The sequence below is a fragment of the Misgurnus anguillicaudatus genome, chromosome 1, assembly GCF_027580225.2.
Source record: "Misgurnus anguillicaudatus chromosome 1, ASM2758022v2, whole genome shotgun sequence".
In the NCBI taxonomy this organism is placed as follows: Eukaryota; Metazoa; Chordata; class Actinopteri; order Cypriniformes; family Cobitidae; genus Misgurnus; species Misgurnus anguillicaudatus.
Genome location: NC_073337.2, coordinates 23,652,967 through 23,675,157, shown reverse-complemented (window position 1 = coordinate 23,675,157; position 22,191 = coordinate 23,652,967). Strand labels below are relative to the sequence as shown.

Below are 22,191 nucleotides of genomic sequence, written 5' to 3'. Positions count from 1 at the left end.
TCCTCGAAAGTGTGCCAGTAGCTCTATTCACTCAGATACAATTGGCCTGCGATCTAAGTAGGCCACATCGAAGCGCTCTCCTGAACCGAAGGTCACACCAGGGATTCGAAACTGAGGACGGCCCATATGGGAGCGGTGTGAAACGGCAGCCCATGATTGAAATTAAAGGTTGTCATTATTAAACTTTTTTTTTGATGAGGTAGCAGATCCCACAGATGAAAGCTCGAAGCAGATCGGCAATGACAGGATTTAACTCGGAGCTGTTTTGCCGGTGTAAGACACACTTTAAATTATTAACACTTACACTACCCGCAGTTGCAACTTGCCCTGCATGAATTATAAATTATCTTGCAAGCATAAGCCACTCACTCCAGCATTACCCATAATGCATTGTGACATAGCTGTTATGAGAAACGCAGACAGACAGAAAATCAATTTAATTTCCCTGAAAACGCAGAGCATTGATTCTCTACATTTAAATGAAGCCTTTCGAAGCAATGCTTGTCTTAAATTGCGGACCGAACGCTCTCAACCAGGACAAAGCCCGGGAGGACGCGTTCACCTCTTCCACAAAGACCAATCCAAAAATCAGACCGTAAACTGCGAAAGATAGGAACATGACTCCCATTCAGATGGTTCTGACAGAACAAAGGCTTTAATGTGCCAAGACTGGCAATTTGTGTAACTCCATTGAGCTCTGAACCTCCCAGTCATTCGTTTAAGATCTATGACAGAGGACTCGGTCATTAGCGCTCGCAGATGTCCCTCTGACCACACGTGCACATCTGACACCGCCATTGTTTAAAGTTACAATCAAAAACACTTAGTCTAAAAAGAATGAACGACAAACGTGGACAATAAGCCGAACAATTAGTGCAGAGCTCTGATAACTGTAATCTGCATCACTCTCAACAGACAGTCTGGCCCCTTTCCTTAAAAAGACGCATTTATCTTGCTGTTTAAAATGATACAGGAAAGTAGCTAGATTTAATTAGAGGGATAATCAGGGGATTAATTAGAAAGAGAGAATGGAGAGAGAGAGAGAGAGAGAGAGAGAGAGATTCATACACATTTTTATGACTGTATAGGACATGCATTATATAACAATAAAATGCATCACCATTTTCGTCAGCCATTTTAAATTTATGTCGTCATAAATACAAACACAAAATGACATACACAGAAGTCATACAGAATTATGTGCAGAGGTCAAAGGTCATAACCCATTGGGTTCCGGATGCAACATCAGATAAGTGGTTCAAAGACTGCCTGTCAAAATATGACCTGTCCACTGTAGTACACGTCATGCATCAGTGAGAAATGTTATAACATGGATATCAACAGGCCGGTATATTTTCGTCTGTGATGCTCACTGCTGTACATGCAGAGGATGTGCTGACCTCAGCTGTGGCTCACACTGTGAGGGGAACGTGGGCTTTTCAACCTGACCAATCAGCCGTAATCGCACGTGTATCACAGACATCCGCAGCTCTCGAACACTATCATTCCCTCTCGTCCCCCCTCTCTCTCTCTTTTATTCCCTCTCTTTAAGACTCCACCAGCAGGAAATTATCGACCTACTGTTCTTGTTTTTCTCTTCCGATCTCCCGCAGGGAGTTTGTGTGTGTGATCGTTTCAGAATATAATCAACTAGAGATGTTAAAAGACCTGGAAGTAAAAAAGTCTAAAATAAAAGTAATACCTAGTGTTTTGTTTTGGGTACAGAGTTCCCACTCTAAGCCGAATGTCAAATTCCCAGACTTTTCCCTGACTTTCACTAAGTAAAACATTGAAAAAAATTATTCATTCAATTTACTCAGTTTTTTTTAAGGTAAGTGGTCGCAATAAATTTATTTAAGCTACATTTAAACAAACTTTTTTTTTGTTTTGTTTTGCATTTCTAATTGTTTTTGTTTAAATGTAGCTTAAATATAATTAATTGCGAACACTTACCTTAAAAAAATTGAGTAAATTGAATTAATTTTTTTTTTCAGTGAAGGGGAATTTTCGTGACCTATGTCTGAGATGCCGTGAGCCTGAAAATGTGGTGTACACCATGAGTTTATAAAAATTTAGCTTGAATGTAATGAATAAACAAAATGCCAATTAAATGTCTGTTTAGGGTCAAGGCAAATCATACCAAAACTTACTGATGTGGTCGTATGAATTAATACGCATTAGCTAACTCTTGTGAGATAGCGTTGGTTTAGATTGTAGTCTCACTTAAAGGGACAGTTCAGCCAAAAATGATATTAAACCCATGATTTACTCACTGCAAAGCAGTCCGAGATGCATGTGTCCATCATTTTTCAGACAAACACATTTTCAGTTAATTTAGAAAATGTCTAATGTCGGAGCCGATGGTGTAGTGGACAGTGCTCCGACATATAGTGCAGACGCACTTTCGGCGACCCGAGTTCGAATCTCGGCTCGAGGTCCTTTGCCGATCCCGTACCCCTCTCTCCACCCTATACTTTCCTGTCCTCTCCTACCATACTATCTATCTAATAAAGGCAAAAATGGCCCAAAAACATAACTTTAAAAAGAAAAAAAGAAAATGTCTTATATCTTTTAGCTGCTAAACAGTAAAGTTACGGGGTCCACGTTCTTCAAGTCCAAAAAATGTGCATATATCCTTCCCCAAAGAAATCCAAACGGCTCCAGGATGATAAACAAAGGCCTTCTAATGGTAATCCGCTTGGTGTTGTTGTAGAAATATCCATATTTAAAACTTTCTAAATGAAAATAACTACCTTCCGGTAGCGCCGCCATCTTAGACTCCTCTGTATTCAGGAGAGAGTATTAGTGTAGTGTACGCACTTTTCTTAGTGACGTATGACAAATGCGGAGGGTGAGGGCACAGAGCAGCAGCAGAGAAACCTCCGTAAGCTGCGTAAGCTCTCATCCTGAATGCGGACTAAGATGGCGGCATTATCGAAAGCGAGTTATTTTCGTTTATAAAGTTTTAAATGTGGATATTTCTACAACAAAACGGTGCGAATTACCCTCAGAAGGCATTTGTTTATCATCGTGGAGCCATTTGGTTTTATTTCATTTTTTGAACTTGAAGGACGTGGACCCCATAACTTCACATTTGATTAACTAAAAGATCTAAAACATTTTCTAAAATAACTGAAAATGTGTTCATCTGAAAAATGATGGACATATGCATCTCGGATGGCTTCAGGGTGAGTAAATCATGGGTTTAATATCATTTTTGGCGGAACTATCCCTTTAAAATCAGTTGAGTCTTTGACTTGGAAACAGCATTCTATCGCAACTTCACAAGCAACTTAACGAGTACTTTTTATAAAAGCAAACAAAATTTAAAGCGACAAACAAAATCTCTTAATTATATTCCATGACTTCAGTGTCTGGAATAAACCTTTTAAATTCCATGATATTCCAGAAATTCCACTTCCGTGGGAACCCTGTGGGTAGTACTGCTGACTCAGTTGGGTTATGATTTTGTGTTGTAGCTATTGATTGTTTACAAGTTTAATCCACTGCCAATTCACGAGTTCGCATTAACATGTAAATCAATGGGGAATGAGATAAAGCATATTTGGCGTGCTCTCCGAAGGGAAAGCTCCAAGCTCGGATCTTTAGCCCGAACTCAGAGTATACTCCCCCCTTTATAACTGGGATCGATGAAACTAGCTGAGAGGGGTGGAGGAGGGATGCTGCAAAAACTGTCACGGGACAGAGGCGAGGGACGGCTATTTATACTGTAGGCACCATGCTCCTCCCGAACTTAGTTAAATAAACTTCTTTTAAAAGCAACACAGCCACAAGTGTGCCATAATAAATTTCACTTTAGCTTCATAACAAACCACAAGACCACCTCACAAAAACAGATTTCTTAGGTGATCATGTGTGGGAGACTTTAAAGGGATAGTTCACCCAAAAATTTAAATTCTGTCCATTTGCCCACCCTCATGTTGTTCTTGATCTGTTTGAATTTCTTTTTTGGGATGAACACAAAAATATGATATTTTGATAAATTGTGGTAAGCACACAGATGCTGGTAACCACCGACTTCCATAATAGGAAAAAGTGGGTACCATCACCTACTTTCATAATTTTCATTTTTTCCTACTATGGAAGTCAATGGTTCCTGACAGCTGCATACCATCATTTATCAAAATATCTTCTTTGTGTTCATCAGAATAAAATCAACATGAGTGTGAGTAAATAATAACAGAATTTCAATTTTGGGTGAACTATCACTTTAAAAATTGTAAATAGTGTGTATGAGAGAAACTGTGTGTGTTTGCATGCACAAAGCAGATATGCACCAGACCTGACCACAAACACAGTTATGAAAATCCATGAGAATGTTGTTATCAGCTATAAATATTAATGTGGACATCTCAACCACATGCAGCGCTGGAGAGAAACTGTGAGAGTGGAAAGAAAACAAATAAAAAATGGCTTGCCTAATATTCTTCCTGTTATTCACAGCAAAGTGCATGAAAGAGTAAACACAGAGGTGAAAAGATGTCTGTGTGTGTGATCCGAATCAGCGCAAAGCCGAAGTTGCACATTACATCACAGTTCATTAAAGTTTAAAAGAAAACAATAAATCTTTCAGTGAGAAGTTAGAGAAAGTGTGTGTGTGTGTCGGCATGCGTGTGCGCTGTAGGGAGGCAGAATTACAGTACAGGTGGGACGAGCGAATGCATGTTCGCTAAATAGCTTCTAAATATATGCATGATTCCCCTGTAGATGTGATCCCCTGATGTTTAGGACTAAACAGAAACCAGACGACTATGCGCTAAATGGGCTAATAGGCTAATTGCAACAGGGTGAGATGATTCGCTGGCAGAATGGAGCAGGTCCCGCTTTGGTATTTATCCATGTCAACGAAAACATCTTTACTCTCCCACAGGACGCGAGAGTGGTTGATTGTGTCCCAGTTTTAACTCAAATCAGATTTTTTGATTAAATTATGTTTACAAAATAGCTAAAGTTGGGAGAGTGACCTTAACAGCCTAAACTAATCTGACATATAATATAAATTATTTTCGGATAATTTTAAGAGAACCAGGACACTGAAGATCACTGGCAAAGTAAACTTTGTCACTGTTTTCGCCCATCTCTTTCAATGAGATTGTTAAAGAGCACCTGTTTCATTGTTAAAAAAACAACGTTATTTTGTGTATTTGGTATAATTCAATGTGTTCGCATGGTTTATGGTTTAAAAAACACATTATTTTCCACATGCCGTACATTTTTGTAGCTCCAGATTTCACTCTCTTCCTGAAACGCACGGATTTGAAAAGCTCTGTGTCCCTGATTGGCCAGCTTATCTGTACGTTGTGATTGGCCTGAATACGTCAGCAGGAAACGTGACGCTACTTACCATGTTTGAAAGATTCGGTTGCTAACAGGAGTTAACTTACAGGCTAAGTCCGAAACGGGAGGAATTATGATAATTGATTTGATGATTATGTTAATGTCGGTCTTGTCTACATCACCAATCCCAGGAAGTAAACTTTTGCCTACAATCCGTGTGTTTGTTGTAGTCCAATAAAAGCGATTGACGTTGGAGACTCGCGTCATCGTTTACTTTTGGATTTGTACCTTTCGCATATTGTTAACATTTACTAATACACTCTTACACAAAGGAAATTTGAAAATGTGAATCGGACAATAGGTGCTCTTTAAGAGGCGTTCCTAAGGGGCCACGTACACCAAAGTATTTAAACACAACAGGCAGATGCCAACTGTGGGCACTTGCCAGCATTTTTTCAGCTCAGCGCTTTGGTTGTTATGATACTTCTTTTCTTTTTATTCTGTAGTTGTGCGGTGCGCCGGCTGGTTTTTGTGATGCTAAAACACTTAAAGGTGCAGTGTGTAATTTTAAAAAGGATCTCTTGACAGAAATGCAAAATAATATAGAAAACTATATTATCAGGGGTGTATAAAGACCTTTTTATAATATACCGTTATGTTTTTATTACCTCAGAATGAGACGTTTTTATCTACATACACTGAGGGTTCCCTTACGTGGAAGTCGCCATTTTGTGCCGCCATGTTTCTACAGAAGCCCTTAACGAACAAACTTTTTTACTAAGTTGTCTCCGTCGATAAATGTTTGTACGGCTGCTACCTGTCTGCTACCTGTCTACTGCTACATGTCTGGCGGCTACTGTAGCTTCTCTATGCGTTTCAAAAGTGAGGGGTGCAATTCGCAACCTCACCAGTAGATGCTGCTAAAATGTACACACTGCACCTTTAAGCAAGTGCATATGGTTTGTCCAATGTAACTGTGATGTCCATAGTAAATAAAAAATGTAATAATAATAATAATGAATGACTGCTCTACTCCCATTGGTAGTCGCTCCCAAAAGTCACACATCAATTCAAAAAAGTTAAACTTTTCTCAACTTTGTTGGGTAACTGTGGATATGCTCACTTCCTGTCACCAATGGTCACTGTCGCTGATGTTGCCGAAGTCACCAAGGTTCTATTAAAATGAACGAGTTGGTGTCGCTAGTGGTGTACATGCAGTTTTTCCTCACACAACTAAACCATCCCCTTGTAAATTTTACAGTAGCCTATATTGCAATTTATAAGAGACACTGTGACAATGTGACCGGCTAGTTCTACCTGTACTGAGTTTCAAATGTCAGGATGCGCCCCAATGACCCTTCCTGCTAGTAAAGTGAATTTTACAAAATGAGGTTTTAAATTTATAGCGGAAGCTGTAAATTTTGATATTGGCCGAGTGTCTGGTTATAGGCCTGTGTTGCATCACTGCAATTTTGCACTAAAGTACTGTAAAGAATGATTTGTTGGCACCTTGAATTGTCAAACTGAGCATTGGGATATACAGTGTGAGGACAAAAAGGTGATTTTTTTGACATTGTGAGGAATTTTTTTGGTCCAATGTTTTTTGAAAATCTTAAAAGATTGCTGTAAAGGTCAATTTAGATTTAAGCCCGTTTTTTTCCGCAAACGGTCGATTGCATAGCATTGCAAAGCATAGTTTATTTGACTCGTACGCGTACACAGACGTTCGAAGCATGCACATTGCGCCAAAATGCAATGCATCTCCTGGGCATGCATGCATGCATGACCATCATGCATTTTTGTTACAAAAATCCAGCGGTGAGCAGAATTTATGTCACGCACACTGTACAGTATGAATATCATTACGTCTATGGTATGTCCTTTTAAAAAATGGAAACCAGTTTGTGCATGCGTCTGAGAGAGCGAGAGACAGAGAAAGAGAGAGAGAGAGAAATGAAAGCACTAAATCTTGGTGGTATATATTGTCAAGTGTGTTTATGGTTATCATATGGCTCAGTGGAGCTCATCTCTAGGGTCGGGGGTCAAAAGTCAGGAGGCTGATTGATAGTGATAGATCAAGAAACAATGCCATTTTGATTCATGCAGCAGACATGTTTGCTTCCACAAAGTGATCAACAGCGTACGCCTGGTCCAGACACAGGCGGCATAAATTCTCCATAGATCGGTTGGACCGGTATGAAAGGGATTATTTCCAGAGACATGAAAGCTCGAGTTTCCAGGCTGATTTATCCGAGTCTGGGTGTTTTTACCACGCTAAGTGCATGCAGCGTTTTTCTGATGTTGAGATTTACAAGCTTCAGTAGTGCTAAAGATATCGGCGCAGAGCCGTATCCGCTCTGTCCATTACACTGATTGGGCCGTTTTCATCTGATGTGTAAATTGTGTGTATTTTGGACACGGCGAGCTTGTGAAGGTCTAATCCACCGATCCATCATCCGTCACGCCAAAAAAGGTACCGCTCTCACTTAGTCTGGCTCTCTCGCTGTAATTACAGTATATGAAACTACAAAAAAATTTCTCACCTGTGACTCCGACATCACATACAGGAAGTGCTGATCGGCAGAAAAAGCCATGTCTCGCAGGATCGGTCCGTTGTCGACCACCTGAATGGTTTCGTACTGCAATGCACCGTGGGAGGGACCGTCAACCCGAATCTGAAAGGAAAGGATTACAGACGGTTACTCGACCATTAATATGTTCCTACAGTATGCATACGAGAGAACAGCGTATAGCAAAGTTGGTAAGATGTTGGACAGCTGTAGGGGAACCGTTATGTGCCATGAATTGCTGCCTCAGCAGCACAGTTGGACCGTAGTGATGGAGGTCTCATGAATATATCCGAACATAATAATATTGGGAACACACACACACACAATGTTCGGGTGAAGATGTGCCTAATACAATTTTAAAACTGTGGCATTGCAAGTTTGACATTTGCTCAACCAATGGAGTGAGTTTGGTATGGGGCTATTTGTTTGTTCGACCAATAAGAGAACCGGTGGCTGTTTGGACCTGATTTGTTGGCCGTTCGATTCGGGTGGCACGGAAATGAAACACTTCACCTTTAAAGAGTTCCCTTTCTCTAGGGTTTATTGTGCGTTCAGGGTCAAGAGCAAAAAAAGAGTAGAACAAAAGAAGACAAAAGAAAGGAGATGAGAAAGAAAGAGGAAACCCTCAACACGAGCCAAGGCCTTATTCAGCAGGAGCTTTATCTAATCTCTCTGATCAGCCTGGTTAAATTGGCTGGGATTGGGTTTCGGCCAGGCAGTGTTTGGAAAGGCAGCGTGTGGACAGTGAAAGCATGAACTGCAGGGGGTGCTCGGCTTCCCAAGAGAGATGCGCGACAGATTCACGCTCGCTGGAGAGGAAGGACGTTATCAAGATTGCAACAAACAAATTAGCCACTGGGGATGACTATTATCAAGTCTGTCGGCGATAACGCTGAGATGCTAAAGTATGATAGTATCTAATCTAGAAAAAATACATTACTTTCTGTACAGCTCTTTGCTAAATGAACACACAACTACTTACAGAGTAAAATAAACAGTGCAGCAATAGAATTAAAGAGAACTTTTATTTTGCATTGGAAACTTTTTGTTAGTGTAACAAAGTATAGACATAAACAATGTTACAGCAGCTAATGGAGCAAAACTTGCTGGTTAGTATGTTATGTTTATCAAATTAAACCAGTATTTTCTTTTTTTAAAGGAGACATTTCAAAAGACTTTTTTAAAATGTTAAATAAATCTTTGGTGTCCCCAGAGTACGTGAAAGTGAAGTTTTAGCTCAAAATAACCTATATATAATTTATTATTACATGCTAAAATTGCCACTTTGGTGTGAGCAAAAATGTGCCATTTTTGGGTGTGTCCTTTTAAATGCAAGTGTCTCTGCACTAAATGGCAGGGCCGTGGTTGGATGGTGCAGATTAAGTGACATCACAAGAGGAGCCAAATTTCAATGAGCTATTTTTTCATGTGCTTGCAGAGAATGGCTTAGCAAAACTAAGTTACTGGGTTGATCTTTTTTACATTTTCTAAGTTGATTGAAGCACTGTGGACCCAATTATAGCACTTAAACATGAATAAGTCAGATTTTCATGATATGTCCACTTTTAAGTCATTTTTGGTCCATTTTTGCCTATTTTATTTGATAGCGAGTATGTTAGGAGAGCTCAGGAAAGTAGAGGATGGAGAGAGGGCAACGGGATCGGCAAAGGACCTTGAGCCGAGATTCGAACTCGGGTCGCCGGATGTGCGTCTTCACCAAATGTCGGAGCATTGCCCATTACACGTAGTGTTGTAGTCAAGACCACCTAAACCGAGACCAAGTCATGACCAAGACAGGCCGAGACCGAGACAAGACCAAAACTTTAAAGGGTCGAGACCAAGTCAAGACCAAGACCAAGACAGGCCGAGACCAAGTCAAGACCAAGACCAGTGCAAATTGTTTTTAGTAATAAAATTAGAAAAACTGTCATTGGGAGAAACTTAAACAATGCTTAAACAATGCCAACATCAAATGCCAAATTTGAATAAACTGCATAAAATTAATGATAAATAAATTTGTGATGTGCCATTAGTTGTGGTTGTGACCGGTCTTGAAATAAAATTCTGAGTCCTCTTTGTCTGAGACAAGAGTCGAGACCGAGTAAAAATGCAGTCAATTCCGAGACGAGACCAAGACCTTTAAAAAGTGGAAGAACTACAACACAACTATCGACTCTGAAGTTCGCTTTCTAATCAATAATACAATGTTTATAGTGCAATAAAAGTGTTTTATGATTATAAACTGATTTCCTGAGCCCTTAACAAAACAACAGAACTTCATTTCAATATCAATAAAGTGGATTACATTCTTTACATCCTAAATGGATTACACAGTTAATCTGTGTATCACATCATAATCTGGATTTAATTCTGGGCCCGAGCCAAGACTTTCACTTTCATGTTATCTTACAGTTACTGTTACGTCGCATACAATGTCACACCTGCTGTGTGTGTAAAAATCTCTTTGAAATTAGGTTTAAAAAGGAATACAGCCCTACAGTATATTGCTTTCACAATTACAATTATGATAGCAAATCCTATAGACCAGATTAAGATAATATTCACCTTCATATCTTAATTCAGAACAACCTTTTAGAAGTACAGTAGATGCTTGCATATTGTCCTGTGTGTACTGTTATACAGCAGGGGTTTTAAACATTTTGATGGCAGGGACCCCCATATATGATGAACGAGGGACCCCTTACCTAAAATGTATATCCATATTTTTTATATATATATAAAAAACGGCACTAAAAAATGAAGAATGAATTAAAACAACCTACTATTTAAAATTTTGATCTGTGATAAGTTGACATAACAAATTAAATGCTGCATTTTAAACACTGTGTGTTAAATACATACTAAGTATGATTTTATAAAGAGAGCAAATTGTTCACAAACAAATGATAAATTATTAGACACACATTTTTTGTCTTCTCTTTATCATTTTGAAATTTTCTGAGGACCCTTTCTGGGGTAAAGGACCTCAGTTATAACTACAAACACTGCTCAGTCTAATAACACGTCCCCCTAGTGGCCATTGGCTGTAACAACATCACCCAGACATGTGAGAAATCTCAAGTTACACAGTACAAAATGATGGAGTGGTGTTTAGGCTTAGTCAAGGCTTGGTAATTTATAAAAAGCTCTGATATTAGCAGCTCTTATTTCATTTTTTCACCAAGGTCACTGTGCAAACTGCATAAAGCTTAGAGATTTCTTATTGATTTTAAATTAAAATGAATGAGGAAATTAATGGCACAGCACTGCTAATGTATAACCCTTACTCTCACTCCATGCATCTCATTTACCTAGTTAAATACCCATAAAATAAGAGGTGAAAGTTTATCACATAAACTAGTATGAAGCTACAGAAAGAACAGGCCAGTGGTCTTCACTACTGATAGGACAACGTCAATAAGAGAGCAACTTTCAAAACAAAAATAGGATGTCTGCTTATCCCGGAGCATACAAAATGCAATGCAATACAAGAGGGTGAATCATTCGTTATTATTTACTAGTCAAATTTGTAACTGAGACGAGACAAGACTGACAAGAAAAGAGGACAGCGCAGAACCTTCCCATCTCAAAAATCTCACAGAATGGTAGGCACTTATTGTGTTTGGGTGAAGGCCACCGTGATTAGGGACGCTCCCATGAGAGTTTCCAGAAAAGAGAGAGTTGCAGATATTGATCTTTGACATTTAAACCCAGACTATAGCAAAAATAGTGCAGCACGTGTCAACAACTGTAAGCAGATTGGCCTTGCTACTGCGACTGACTTGGGTGTCGGGACTTTGATTGTTTCTCGTTTCTTTAAACGTAATCCCCGGGGAGAATTTCCGAGAGAACCCATGCATCAGTGCTTTGAACGCACCGAAAGCTTTTGACGTGTACCAGCCTGCTATAGTCAAGGAAAGTGGAACGGAGGTCTGCTTTGTTTTCGACGCCTGCGATGGCTGAGCAGAAGTGTGTTGTAGTAAACCGACAGAGAGTTGGGTGGGTGGACTGGGAAGTCTCTTAATGTCAATCAATCCTAAAAGAAACTGGGAATTCCTACTTTTCAACCGGAACGTCGATGTTTAGCCGAAGGCTACTACTTTTGTGAAGGCGAGCTTTTAATAGGACGCTAAGACGGGGAATTAAAAATGATTGTCCTTAAACCCATTGTTGGTCATCAAGAATTACTTAAAGGGAGGGATTAAGACACTGTCAAAAAAATTGTCAATGAATGGCAAGTACACTTTCAAAAGTACACCTTTGTACCTACAGAGACTACATTAGTACCTCCAAGGTACAGATTGATATCAAATGTATACATAACTGTATCTAAATGGTGCATACCTGTATAAGGACCTTTTAAAGGTCACCTAATATGAAAATTTTGCAAGATGTTATATTAGTCTCAAGTGTTCACAGAATGCCCCTGTGAAGTTTTAGGTCTAAATAACCTATAGATCATTTATTATACCATGTTGGAAACCCATTTTGGGTGTGCGGGGAAAAGTGCTGTTTTTGTGCATGTCTCTTTAAATGCAAATGAGCTGCTGCTTCCCTCCCAATTTACTGTTATTTATACCGAAATAATACATCGTTTTTAAAAGACAATTACCTGACTTCATTGTTCATAATGAATGTGCGGTAACCAGTGTTGGTGAAAGTTACTTTTAAAAGTAATGCATTACAATATTAAGTTACTCCCCGAAAAGTAACTAATTGTGTTACTTAGTTGCTTTTCATGGAAAGTAATGCTTACGTTACTTTTGCGTTACTTATGCATTACTTTTGCGTTACTTTTTCTTACTTTGCAGTTGTTTTTTATGACTGAAAAGTTCTGCATTCAGAAATTGCGTATTTCCATCGCAAAAATGTCAAGCTCTGGTCTGCCATCTGCATTTCTGACTGAAACTGTTCGCGCATAAAGTGTGTAATTTTACGTTAATACGTTCAGTTTAATGCAGTACATTGTTTTTTTACATCTTATTAATTAAACTGAAAACTAACTCGCATTACTTTTTTTTTAAAAAGTAACTAAAATATTAATGTGTAGATTTATAAAGTAATGCGTTACTTTACTCGTTACTTCAGAAAAGTAATATTATTACGTAATGCACGTTACTTGCAATGCGTTACTCCCAACAATAGCGGTAATGAATATGTAAAGAAGATTTAAAATTCGGTCTTTGTGGGCGGGACCTATGCAAAGTGACATCAGTTTGCTCAGTAAAAGCCAATAGCTTGTCCCATGAGACTAACTCTGGTTTGTTTTGAAGAAAATACACCTTGTCATTGGTTTATAATCAGGTAGTGGTGCAACCAGGCAACTGGTCCTGCTTTTGTGTCACTAACAAGGGAATAAGACATGAACCTGTTCCGCTCTAGCACCCGGCGAGCGGTCATGTTCACAAGAGAGAAAGGCTTTGTTTTGGTTGCCGGGTTATAAGACTGAGTTTGTCGGAAAGCTCTCATCCGTAAAACGCGTGTGCGCGAGCGAATACAAAGCCAAGCCTGGTGTTTTGCGGAGAACCCTGCGGAGGAGAAACCTAATTAAATTTCCTGATCTGTCTTTCCCTCATTCGGACGGTAACGCGGTATGATTTTAATTACCAGTGCAGCACAAACCTGTCTGTCAACTTAAAAGCTTTTAAATGTAGCCATTCGACATCAGCAACATCTGAACTGAAAATGGCTTAAAAACTTTTACATTCACTTTCTCATTTAATCCTCCATTACACACCGTAAGACATGAATAGATCATTTAAGAACACGATTCAAGCCATTGTTTCCCTGCTCGTGATGCATTTAACCTTGTGTAATTGCATTGAACTCTCGGTTGGTTTGCATGCATCTTGGCGTATTTTTTTTCGTAAATGCAAAAGCAGCCGCTGTGCTTAAGGGATGCTTTATATGCAGGGCCTGTGCTGGCTGCAGGGGAAATGCAAGCGATATTAGCAGGCCAAAAGTTTCTCTGTCGCCTTTCTTACCCTGCAGTCCCGCAGAGAGGAAACCTAGTGTAGGATCACGCAGCAAAAACCTTTTGCAAAGTGAAAGAGAGAGAGAGAGAAAAGTAGTCTGGCAAAGAAATGTTGCAAGCATGTCCTCTATTTTGGAGCATCTAAAAACTGGACCTGTGATTTTGCATATCTGCAGTACCAGTCACAAGTTTATAATATTGTGTACTGGGCAATGCAGGTACTGTAAAGGGGACGGGTGACCGCCTGTGTGAAAGACAGGACTCCCCTCTCGCTCTCTCTCCAGGGTGTCTATTCCCATCCGTTCTTCTCCAGCTCAAATGTTCTCCATTTCCATCTCTCTTGCCACACGTCACTCATGATTTCACTCTTCTCTCTGTTCATTCCCATCAGCCCCTTAAACCTGCCTCGCCTTGCATCAATTTCCCTCGCCACCCTATTTCGTTTTTCTCTCTCTCCATTTTCATTTCCTTCTCCCTTTCTCGCTACTGGTCCCCCATTGGGTGTTCCTGGTTTAATCTGAGGTTAGATTTGACCTCTTAGCCACATACCGTTTCTTCTCAATTTTCTTCTATATGCCCTCTTTTGGTCCGCGTCTCTCCTTTCAGTGCTGTGAGATGGAGAGGCTTGATCGTACTCTTTCGTCTAAGAGAAAGCGCATGGCCTGTAGCACTGGATCTTTTTTCCCTTCGCCCTTATTTTGAGAGGAGTTCATTTCGCTGTGGCTCTTCAGACATGAGCAGCGAGAGCTCTGGGCCGATGCTTGACCAGCAGATGCTCTCAGACTCCTCTAACAGAGAATTAGAGTCCTCCACATCCATCAGACAAAAAAACAGCACACAGTCAACACATAAACACCTCTGTTCATCTATAACACGCACACATAGACCTTAGAAGCATCGATAAAACCTCTTTTCGGATGGGATTAGTTTTACGAGGGTAGATGGAGTAATGTAATTTTACCACAGGACGTTTGTAGTATTGACGGTCAATTCGCACAGGATTAGAAATCTCAGTAAAACATTCAGAAGTGGGAGGGCTAACTCGATTACGCAGTGCGTCACCTCCCTCACCGTCACATGCGCATTATGTTGCTTACTGATATCATGTGCAAATATGACGCCGAGGAGAAACACTCAAAATTGGACTAGGGAGGAAACACTGCGTTTTATTTTGGTTTGGGGAGAACATCAGTTTTAGAAACAGTTCTGTGCTTTTGAGAGTGTTTTTTTTTTATGTGTGTCGTCATGTTCCACTGCTTCTTCAAGCACTTCCATATTTTTTCATATTTAAAAAAAATGATTTATTCCCACGAGATTAGTATTAAGTCATTTTTTTAAAGACGGTAAAAGTCACCGTAATCTTTACTGACATTGTATTTTTTGTGTCCATATGGTTAAATTAAATGTAAAAGGGTAAAATTTCAATTTATTTCAATGTAAAAGTCTAAAATTTCTGGTTTTATTTAATTTTAATATTTGGGGGATAATTGAAAAAGTGTCAATGTGGTGTAACCAGTCTGTGTCAATTGGTGTAACTAGTATTTTATAAATGAAAATATAAAATAAATATATTCATAAAAATGTGGAATCAAATATAATCATCTAGTTTACTGTAATATTTTTTACATACATTTTTACATCATTTGTCAAAGATAATTTAGAAAACAGAGCTGTTTTTAGCATACAGGACAAATATTACATAAACACATTAACATTTACATTTAGAAATAACTAATAAAACAATATTTCAAAATGAGTTTTTATGATTACGCTTACATGCCATCAAGGTGGATAAAATATTTAATATTTCTTATTCTTTGGGGCAAATGGCGGTTACACCATTTGACATTTTCAGGTCAATTCAGTCTTAACTTTTATAAAAACGGTGCAAATGTAATTTTTTTATTGCATAAATGTACATAAATACACTATGTGCATTAAAATAAACCTGATGCGTGTTTTTAAAAATTTTTTTTTTTAGATTTTTGAATTTCTCATCTTGCTAAACCGTTTTTGTCACTGACCCAAATATCAACACCCATTGTTCTTAAAAAAATGTCTTTGTAAACTTTCATCAAAAAATCACAATGAGTTTCCCCACTTCTATAACAACTGATGTTACCATGTTGACTAAACATATGTTTACATGACAACGATGTAGTCAAAAACTGTAAAAATGTTCACATGACAATGCATTTACACAAATCCACGAAGACGACAAAATTGACCTTGAAGAAACAACACTACAAACCTGTAGTAATAAATGCACAAATCAATAAAGCGATAGCTTGGAATATAAAATGGCAAAATCTTTTAAAATCGCGGAAAACTTTGTTAGAGAAGGGTTAATAAACTCTGTATCTTAAGCAGCTCACAGTCCTGTGCCTGGCCATTGTTATTTTGGTTATACTATCACATACCTATAGACTGAATTAACACATGCGTATGACATCACCATTATCATATATTTGTGTAGTTTAAACAGAGATGTTAAAGGGGAGGTGCACAATTTCTGAAAGCCAATGTTTACACTTGAAATCACCTAAACAAACACGCCTCTACCCCAATAGAATCTGGACCCTTCTTTTGATAGACCCGCCCTACACATCCGCAACGAAGGCAACGATGTCGGTTAGTAGACACGCCCCTTACTGCTGATTGGCTACAAGTGTGTTTTGGTACTCGGCCCGACTCCCTTTTCCAAAGCGTTTTTTAAAAAATCGTGCACCCTGCCTTTAACCAAAACTTTTACTTTGAAACCCCTCTTCAAAAGTTAGCGTATTCAGGCCCCCAAAATGCCTGTGCTGTGTAAACGAACAGCCAAATCACATAAAACCTTTACGATTTAAATTGTTGTTGTGTAATTTCTCCTTGAATATCTTTTATATGCTCTAAAGAACGTCACAATACAAAAGTATAATAGGTTACAAATGCGGCTACACATTGACATTAAAAGACCCTCGCGTTTGTTTGATTAGGTAAAAACATGTCGGTCTCCAACGTGGAAAATTCAGTTTTCATCCTGAAATCACCTTTAAATCGTTTCACTGTTATCGCTTTCACTATGTATTATTTTCAGCCGTCAATACGGCCATTCATTATTTAACATGGCTCTCTCCTTCTCTCCATTTCCTCATTATAGTCACTGCGGGGTGGAAAAACAGACGGGGCGTCGCTGGAATTCTCAAATGAAGTAATTTATCTGAGACAAATACCTGCAGAAGGGAGACAAACCTATCTTCCATCAAACCTATTTTTTTTCAGCTGGGAGAAAACAATTATTTCTGCACTCCCTCTTTATATCTTAGTCACACACCCACACATACCCACTGGTACAAATTCACACACATTTGGAGAAGCAGGTAAGTGTAAAGGTTGAAATGGTGAGTGACTAACGCCTTCTTCCATACTATATAGTAGGCAAAAAGCAGCCGGCGAGGTGAATAGTATGTTCGAACTTATAGTATTCGAAAAACAGTAAGCGAAAAGTCCTACTACTTCCGGCAACATCCTTAAGTGTTCATTCGATGGACACTTTACCTTCCCATGAGCCCTTGGGAGAGGAAATATCCAACGAAGAAAGAGATGCGTTGTTTTATTCAAACATTTTCGATAAGCGGTAACGAGGCTCTATTTAAAAGCACATACACTCACCTAAAGGATTATTAGAAACACCATACTAATACTGTGTTGGACCCCCTTTCGCCTTCAGAACTGCCTTAATTCTATGTGGCATTGATTCAACAAGGTGCTGAAAGCATTCTTTAGAAATGTTGGCCCATATTGATAGAATAGCATCTTGCAGTTGATGGAGATTTGTGGGATGCACATCCAGGGCACGAAACTCCCATTCCACCACATCCCAAAGATGCTCTATTTGGGTTAAGATCTGGTGACTGTGGGGGCCATTTTAGTACAGTGAACTCATTGTCATGTTCAAAAAACCAATTTGAAATGATTCGAGCTTTGTGACATGGTGCATTATCCTGCTGGAAGTAGCCATCAGAGGATGGGTACATGGTGGTTATAAAGGGATGGACATGGTCAGAAACAATGCTCAGGTAGGCCATGGCATTTAAATGATGCCCAAATGGCACTAAGGGGCCTAAAGTGTGCCAAGAAAACATCCCCCACACCATTACACCACCACCACCAGCCTGCACAGTGCTAACAAGTCATGATGGATCCATGTTCTCATTCTGTTTACACCAAATTCTGACTCTACCATCTGAATGTCTCAACAGAAAGCAAGACTCATCAAACCAGGCAACATTTTTCCAACATTTTAGCCTCTTTTTCCTAATTGTAGTGGAGATGAGTGGTACCCGGTGGGGTCTTTTGCTGTTGTAGCCCATCCGCCTCAAGATTGTGCGTGTTGTGGCTTCACAAATGCTTTGCTGCATACCGCGGTTGTAACGAGTGGTTATTTCAGTCAAAGTTGCTCTTCTATCAGCTTGAATCAGTCGGCTCATTCTCCTCTGACCTCTAGCATCAACAAGGCATTTTCACCCACAGGATTGCCGCATACTGTACCTACACATTCAGTACCTACCATCACAGTGTGCGATTTCGGACGCAGCATATGTCTCCGTTTGTCTGTTTGTGTGTGAGATACATGGAGACTGCAGTATACAATACAGCGAATCAGCCGACATTAAGTGTTTTCATGTTGCACAAATAGGCTTTTTGTTCTGTATACAAGCTACATTCACCATGTATGATGAGCGCTGAATGAACATTAAATGTAACAGAAAAAAAAGAAAGGGGGAGACGGAGAGAAAGAGTGTGCGTAAGTGCACCTGTGAGAATATTTGGTACCGGCTGTGTGACATATGGCGGATGGGAATATCGCTGGCTTTGAAGTGTGGGTAATACAGAGAGAGGATAAGGAGGAGGAAAAGGAAAGGTCAGAAGAAGAAAATGAAGAAAAAGAAAGGAAAAGGGACATTTATATGCAGTAATGGATGACAAGCATAAGCCAAATCTCACAATATTCTGAACTGCATCCAAAGTATAAAGTGACAAACAAAGATATCCTGTGACAATCATTCCCTTTCTCTCTGTCTGTGGTGTCTGGCAGGCTGAGGTTGTGGTCGACTGGATGCTGATAGGGTTACATGCAGACGTTTCTTTCTCAGGGATCTATGGTCTTTGGTGGTAAAAGAAACCATTGTTTGAGATGCTGGAGGTTTCAATCGGTTCAGATTGAAATTTACAGCACCAGGAAAACAGAACTAACTAAAATCTCTCTGTATGGTTTTATATCGACAACAAATAAGCAAATATTATTTTAAAAGAGTGAAACAATCCACTTAATTTTGACGTCAACTTTCAGATTTATTAAGCAAACAACAAACTGTACTAATAAATAAATACAGTGAAGTAAAAAACTCCCAAAAAATCATGATCCTACTGTAACCTTTAACAATTCATAAAAGATTCATTACTTTCTGGCCATCTGGGATTTCAGTATGAATATAAAGCATTGTTGTCTGAGACATTCCTAGCTTGCAGAATGTTGGGTGCACTGCAAGTTTATTTTTATTTTATATATTAAATGTGTGACAAATATAGCTTAAATGTGTGATATGAATAAATAATGCTCATAAACAGCTGTAGAGATTGTAGTAAGTGAAGGCTTGGACCTGGATATGGTAGTTTTACGTCATGACTACAACGGTTTTTTAACTCCATATTGTGGACTTTAGTTGACCTCAACGGTTTGCAGTTTCAGCACAGCTTCAAGGGCTCTAAATAGGGCTGTCACAACGATTAAATAATTGTCTTATCACGATTGTTTGACCTTATCGCAATGATTTCAGATCACCGCAATGATTGCACATCTCTTTAAAAAACACAAGGGGGAGCTGCAGCAGATGGTGCTCCTTAACTAACAGTGTAATGCAAATTTTCAGTTTTTGAAAGATATATCTATTAAATAATTACTTTTAAATATGTGTTATTTCTATTAATATTTACTTCCAGAAAATTTTATTTAAATAATCACAATAATATGTGAAAATATTTGAAGAACAAACAAAAAAAAATATGACAATTAAATGTCAAAATAATAAAACAGACAATTAATCGTCATAATCATCAAAGCCCTAAACAGGCAATTAATCGTCCTAACCGTCACAATTTATTAGACAAATTTAGCCAAATTTAATAATCGTGGCAGCCCTAGCTCTAAACAATCCCAATCGAGGCATAAGGGTCTTATTTAGCAAAACAATCATAATTTTCGCCAAAAAAATTAAATCAAAAATATGTACTTTTAAACCACATGTTCTCGTTTTGCACTAGCCGTAACGTGTCCGCGCTACCTTACGTATTATGTAATCACGTCGAAAGGTCACGCGTTACATATGTAAAACGCACACTTGTGGAACATTTTAAACAATATACTGATACAAAGACATTAAACGGACAATAAGTAAAATTTTCCCCCATCTAGTGCTGAAATTGTATTTTGCATTCAAACGAACAGTGCTCTCTAGCGCCTCGCTTTTCCAAATGCGTGTTGCAACTATGGTAGCCCGTATGTAATCACTGATCTCCTTGTCCGTTTCAGCTAGTTCACGTGTTTTGAATGAAAACACGTTGTGGAAACGTGTTGGTAGGCTAGTGCTTTTTATCCCTCTCTGCTATTATAGTTTATCAATACGGCGGAACGACATGGAAGCCTCCTTGGACTTACCCGTTTAATGTAAGTAAAGAGAAGAAATTTTAAGCTTACAAAGAAAAGTTAGATAATTGGCAGAGGTCATTTGACATCAATGAGGACATATTTATGAATAAAGACATTGATTTTGATTAACACTTAATTTCTTCTCGACTGAACAAAGACAGACAAAAAGTTAAGTAAATTATCAGAATAGTGGATTCTGAATATACGATTCTGCTTATGGATATCTAGCTGCTTCAACGTAACAAGTCGCCACTTTTAAAAGTGGATTGTGTTGCGATTGTTTCAAGTTATCTTTAGAGCACACAAAAAAATATCAACTCACAGGGCATCCGACATGTTTTGAAAAGCAAGGACGGATGCAAATGCACACGTGGTTGATACCTATTTTCAGTGGGCTGATTTACTGAAATAGTGATGCTGATAGACTCCTGCACAGTATTTCAGTCTATCCACCATGCCACATGCACTTTCCCGTCTGAGCTTTGTGCGCCACTTCAGCAAATGACAGACATGCAGACAGCTAAAACAACAGGTCTGATTCCCTTCTCGTAAACACACCCCTCAATTAGCTTCTCAATGGCAGCCCTGAAACAGACATAATGCCACTCCATTCACAGCAGCTAACGTGCCAATGGGACGGGTGTGGAGAGACGCGGCAGGTATGTGTGTCTTCACGTCAAATTACGATCAATGAAGGTACCAGTAATAGCATCTTTTGTGCATCACAAATAAAACCTCAGAAAAAGTGTTACTAGGGTAACAGGTAAGGATAAAGACTGCTAACAAACAGTTTTACGGGATTAAGCCAGGACTAGGGCTTAGTTACAGTAGGCCTTAAATGGTGCACTGCAAAAAATTACTTTCTTAGTTAGTATTTTTTTGTCTTGTTTTCAGTAAAAAATATCTAAAAAAAATTACTCAAAATTAGATGTTTTTCTTGTTGAGCAAAATGACCAAAAGTAAGTCTAGTTTATAGACAAAAATATTAAATTTAAGTGAATAAGTGCTTAAAACAAGCAAAAAAAATCTGCCAATGAAATAAGAAAAATGTTATTGAATTAAGTGTTTATGAAAAAAACTTATTCCAAGAAAATTTTTCTTATTCCATTGGCAGATTTTTTTTGTTGCTTGTTTTAAGCACTAATTTACTTACATTTTATATTTTTTGTCTAAAAACTAGACTTTTTTCCTAGGTCATTTTGCTCATCAAAAAATAGATCTTAATTTGATAATTTGTATATATTTTTACTGAAAACAGAACAAAAATACTAAGAAAGTCATTTTTGTTTTTACAAACATACCACCATACAAAAACATTACTGGAGACAATGGCACTGATATATTATAAAGGGAACATTTCACAAGACGTTTTCAACTTGTCAAATAAATCTTTAGTGTCCCCAGAGTAGGTATGTGAAGTTCCAGCTCAAAATATCATATAGATAATTTATTATAGCAAGTTAAAATTGCCACTTTGTAGGTGTGAGCAAAAATGTGCAGTGTTTGGGTGTGTCCTTTTATATGCAAATGAGCTGATATCTGAACTAAATGTCAGTGTCGAGGTTGGATAGTGGAGATTAAGGGGCGGTATTATCCCCTTCTGACATCACAAGGGGAGCCACATTTCAATTACCTATTTTTTTCACGTGCTTGCAGAG

The 22,191-nt window shown here is 38.6% G+C and overlaps 1 protein-coding gene across 2 annotated transcripts in view; it reads right to left on the bottom strand.

The window, feature by feature from the left end:
- Nucleotides 1-22,191, bottom strand: part of plxna4 (plexin A4) — a 289,939-nt gene that overhangs the window by 116,903 nt on the left and 150,845 nt on the right. For both annotated transcript variants that reach the window (XM_073868431.1, XM_055191382.2), the window contains exon 4: nucleotides 7,842-7,973. In XM_073868431.1, coding sequence (XP_073724532.1) covers nucleotides 7,842-7,973 — 132 coding nt within the window. The remainder of the gene's footprint in view (nucleotides 1-7,841; nucleotides 7,974-22,191) is intronic.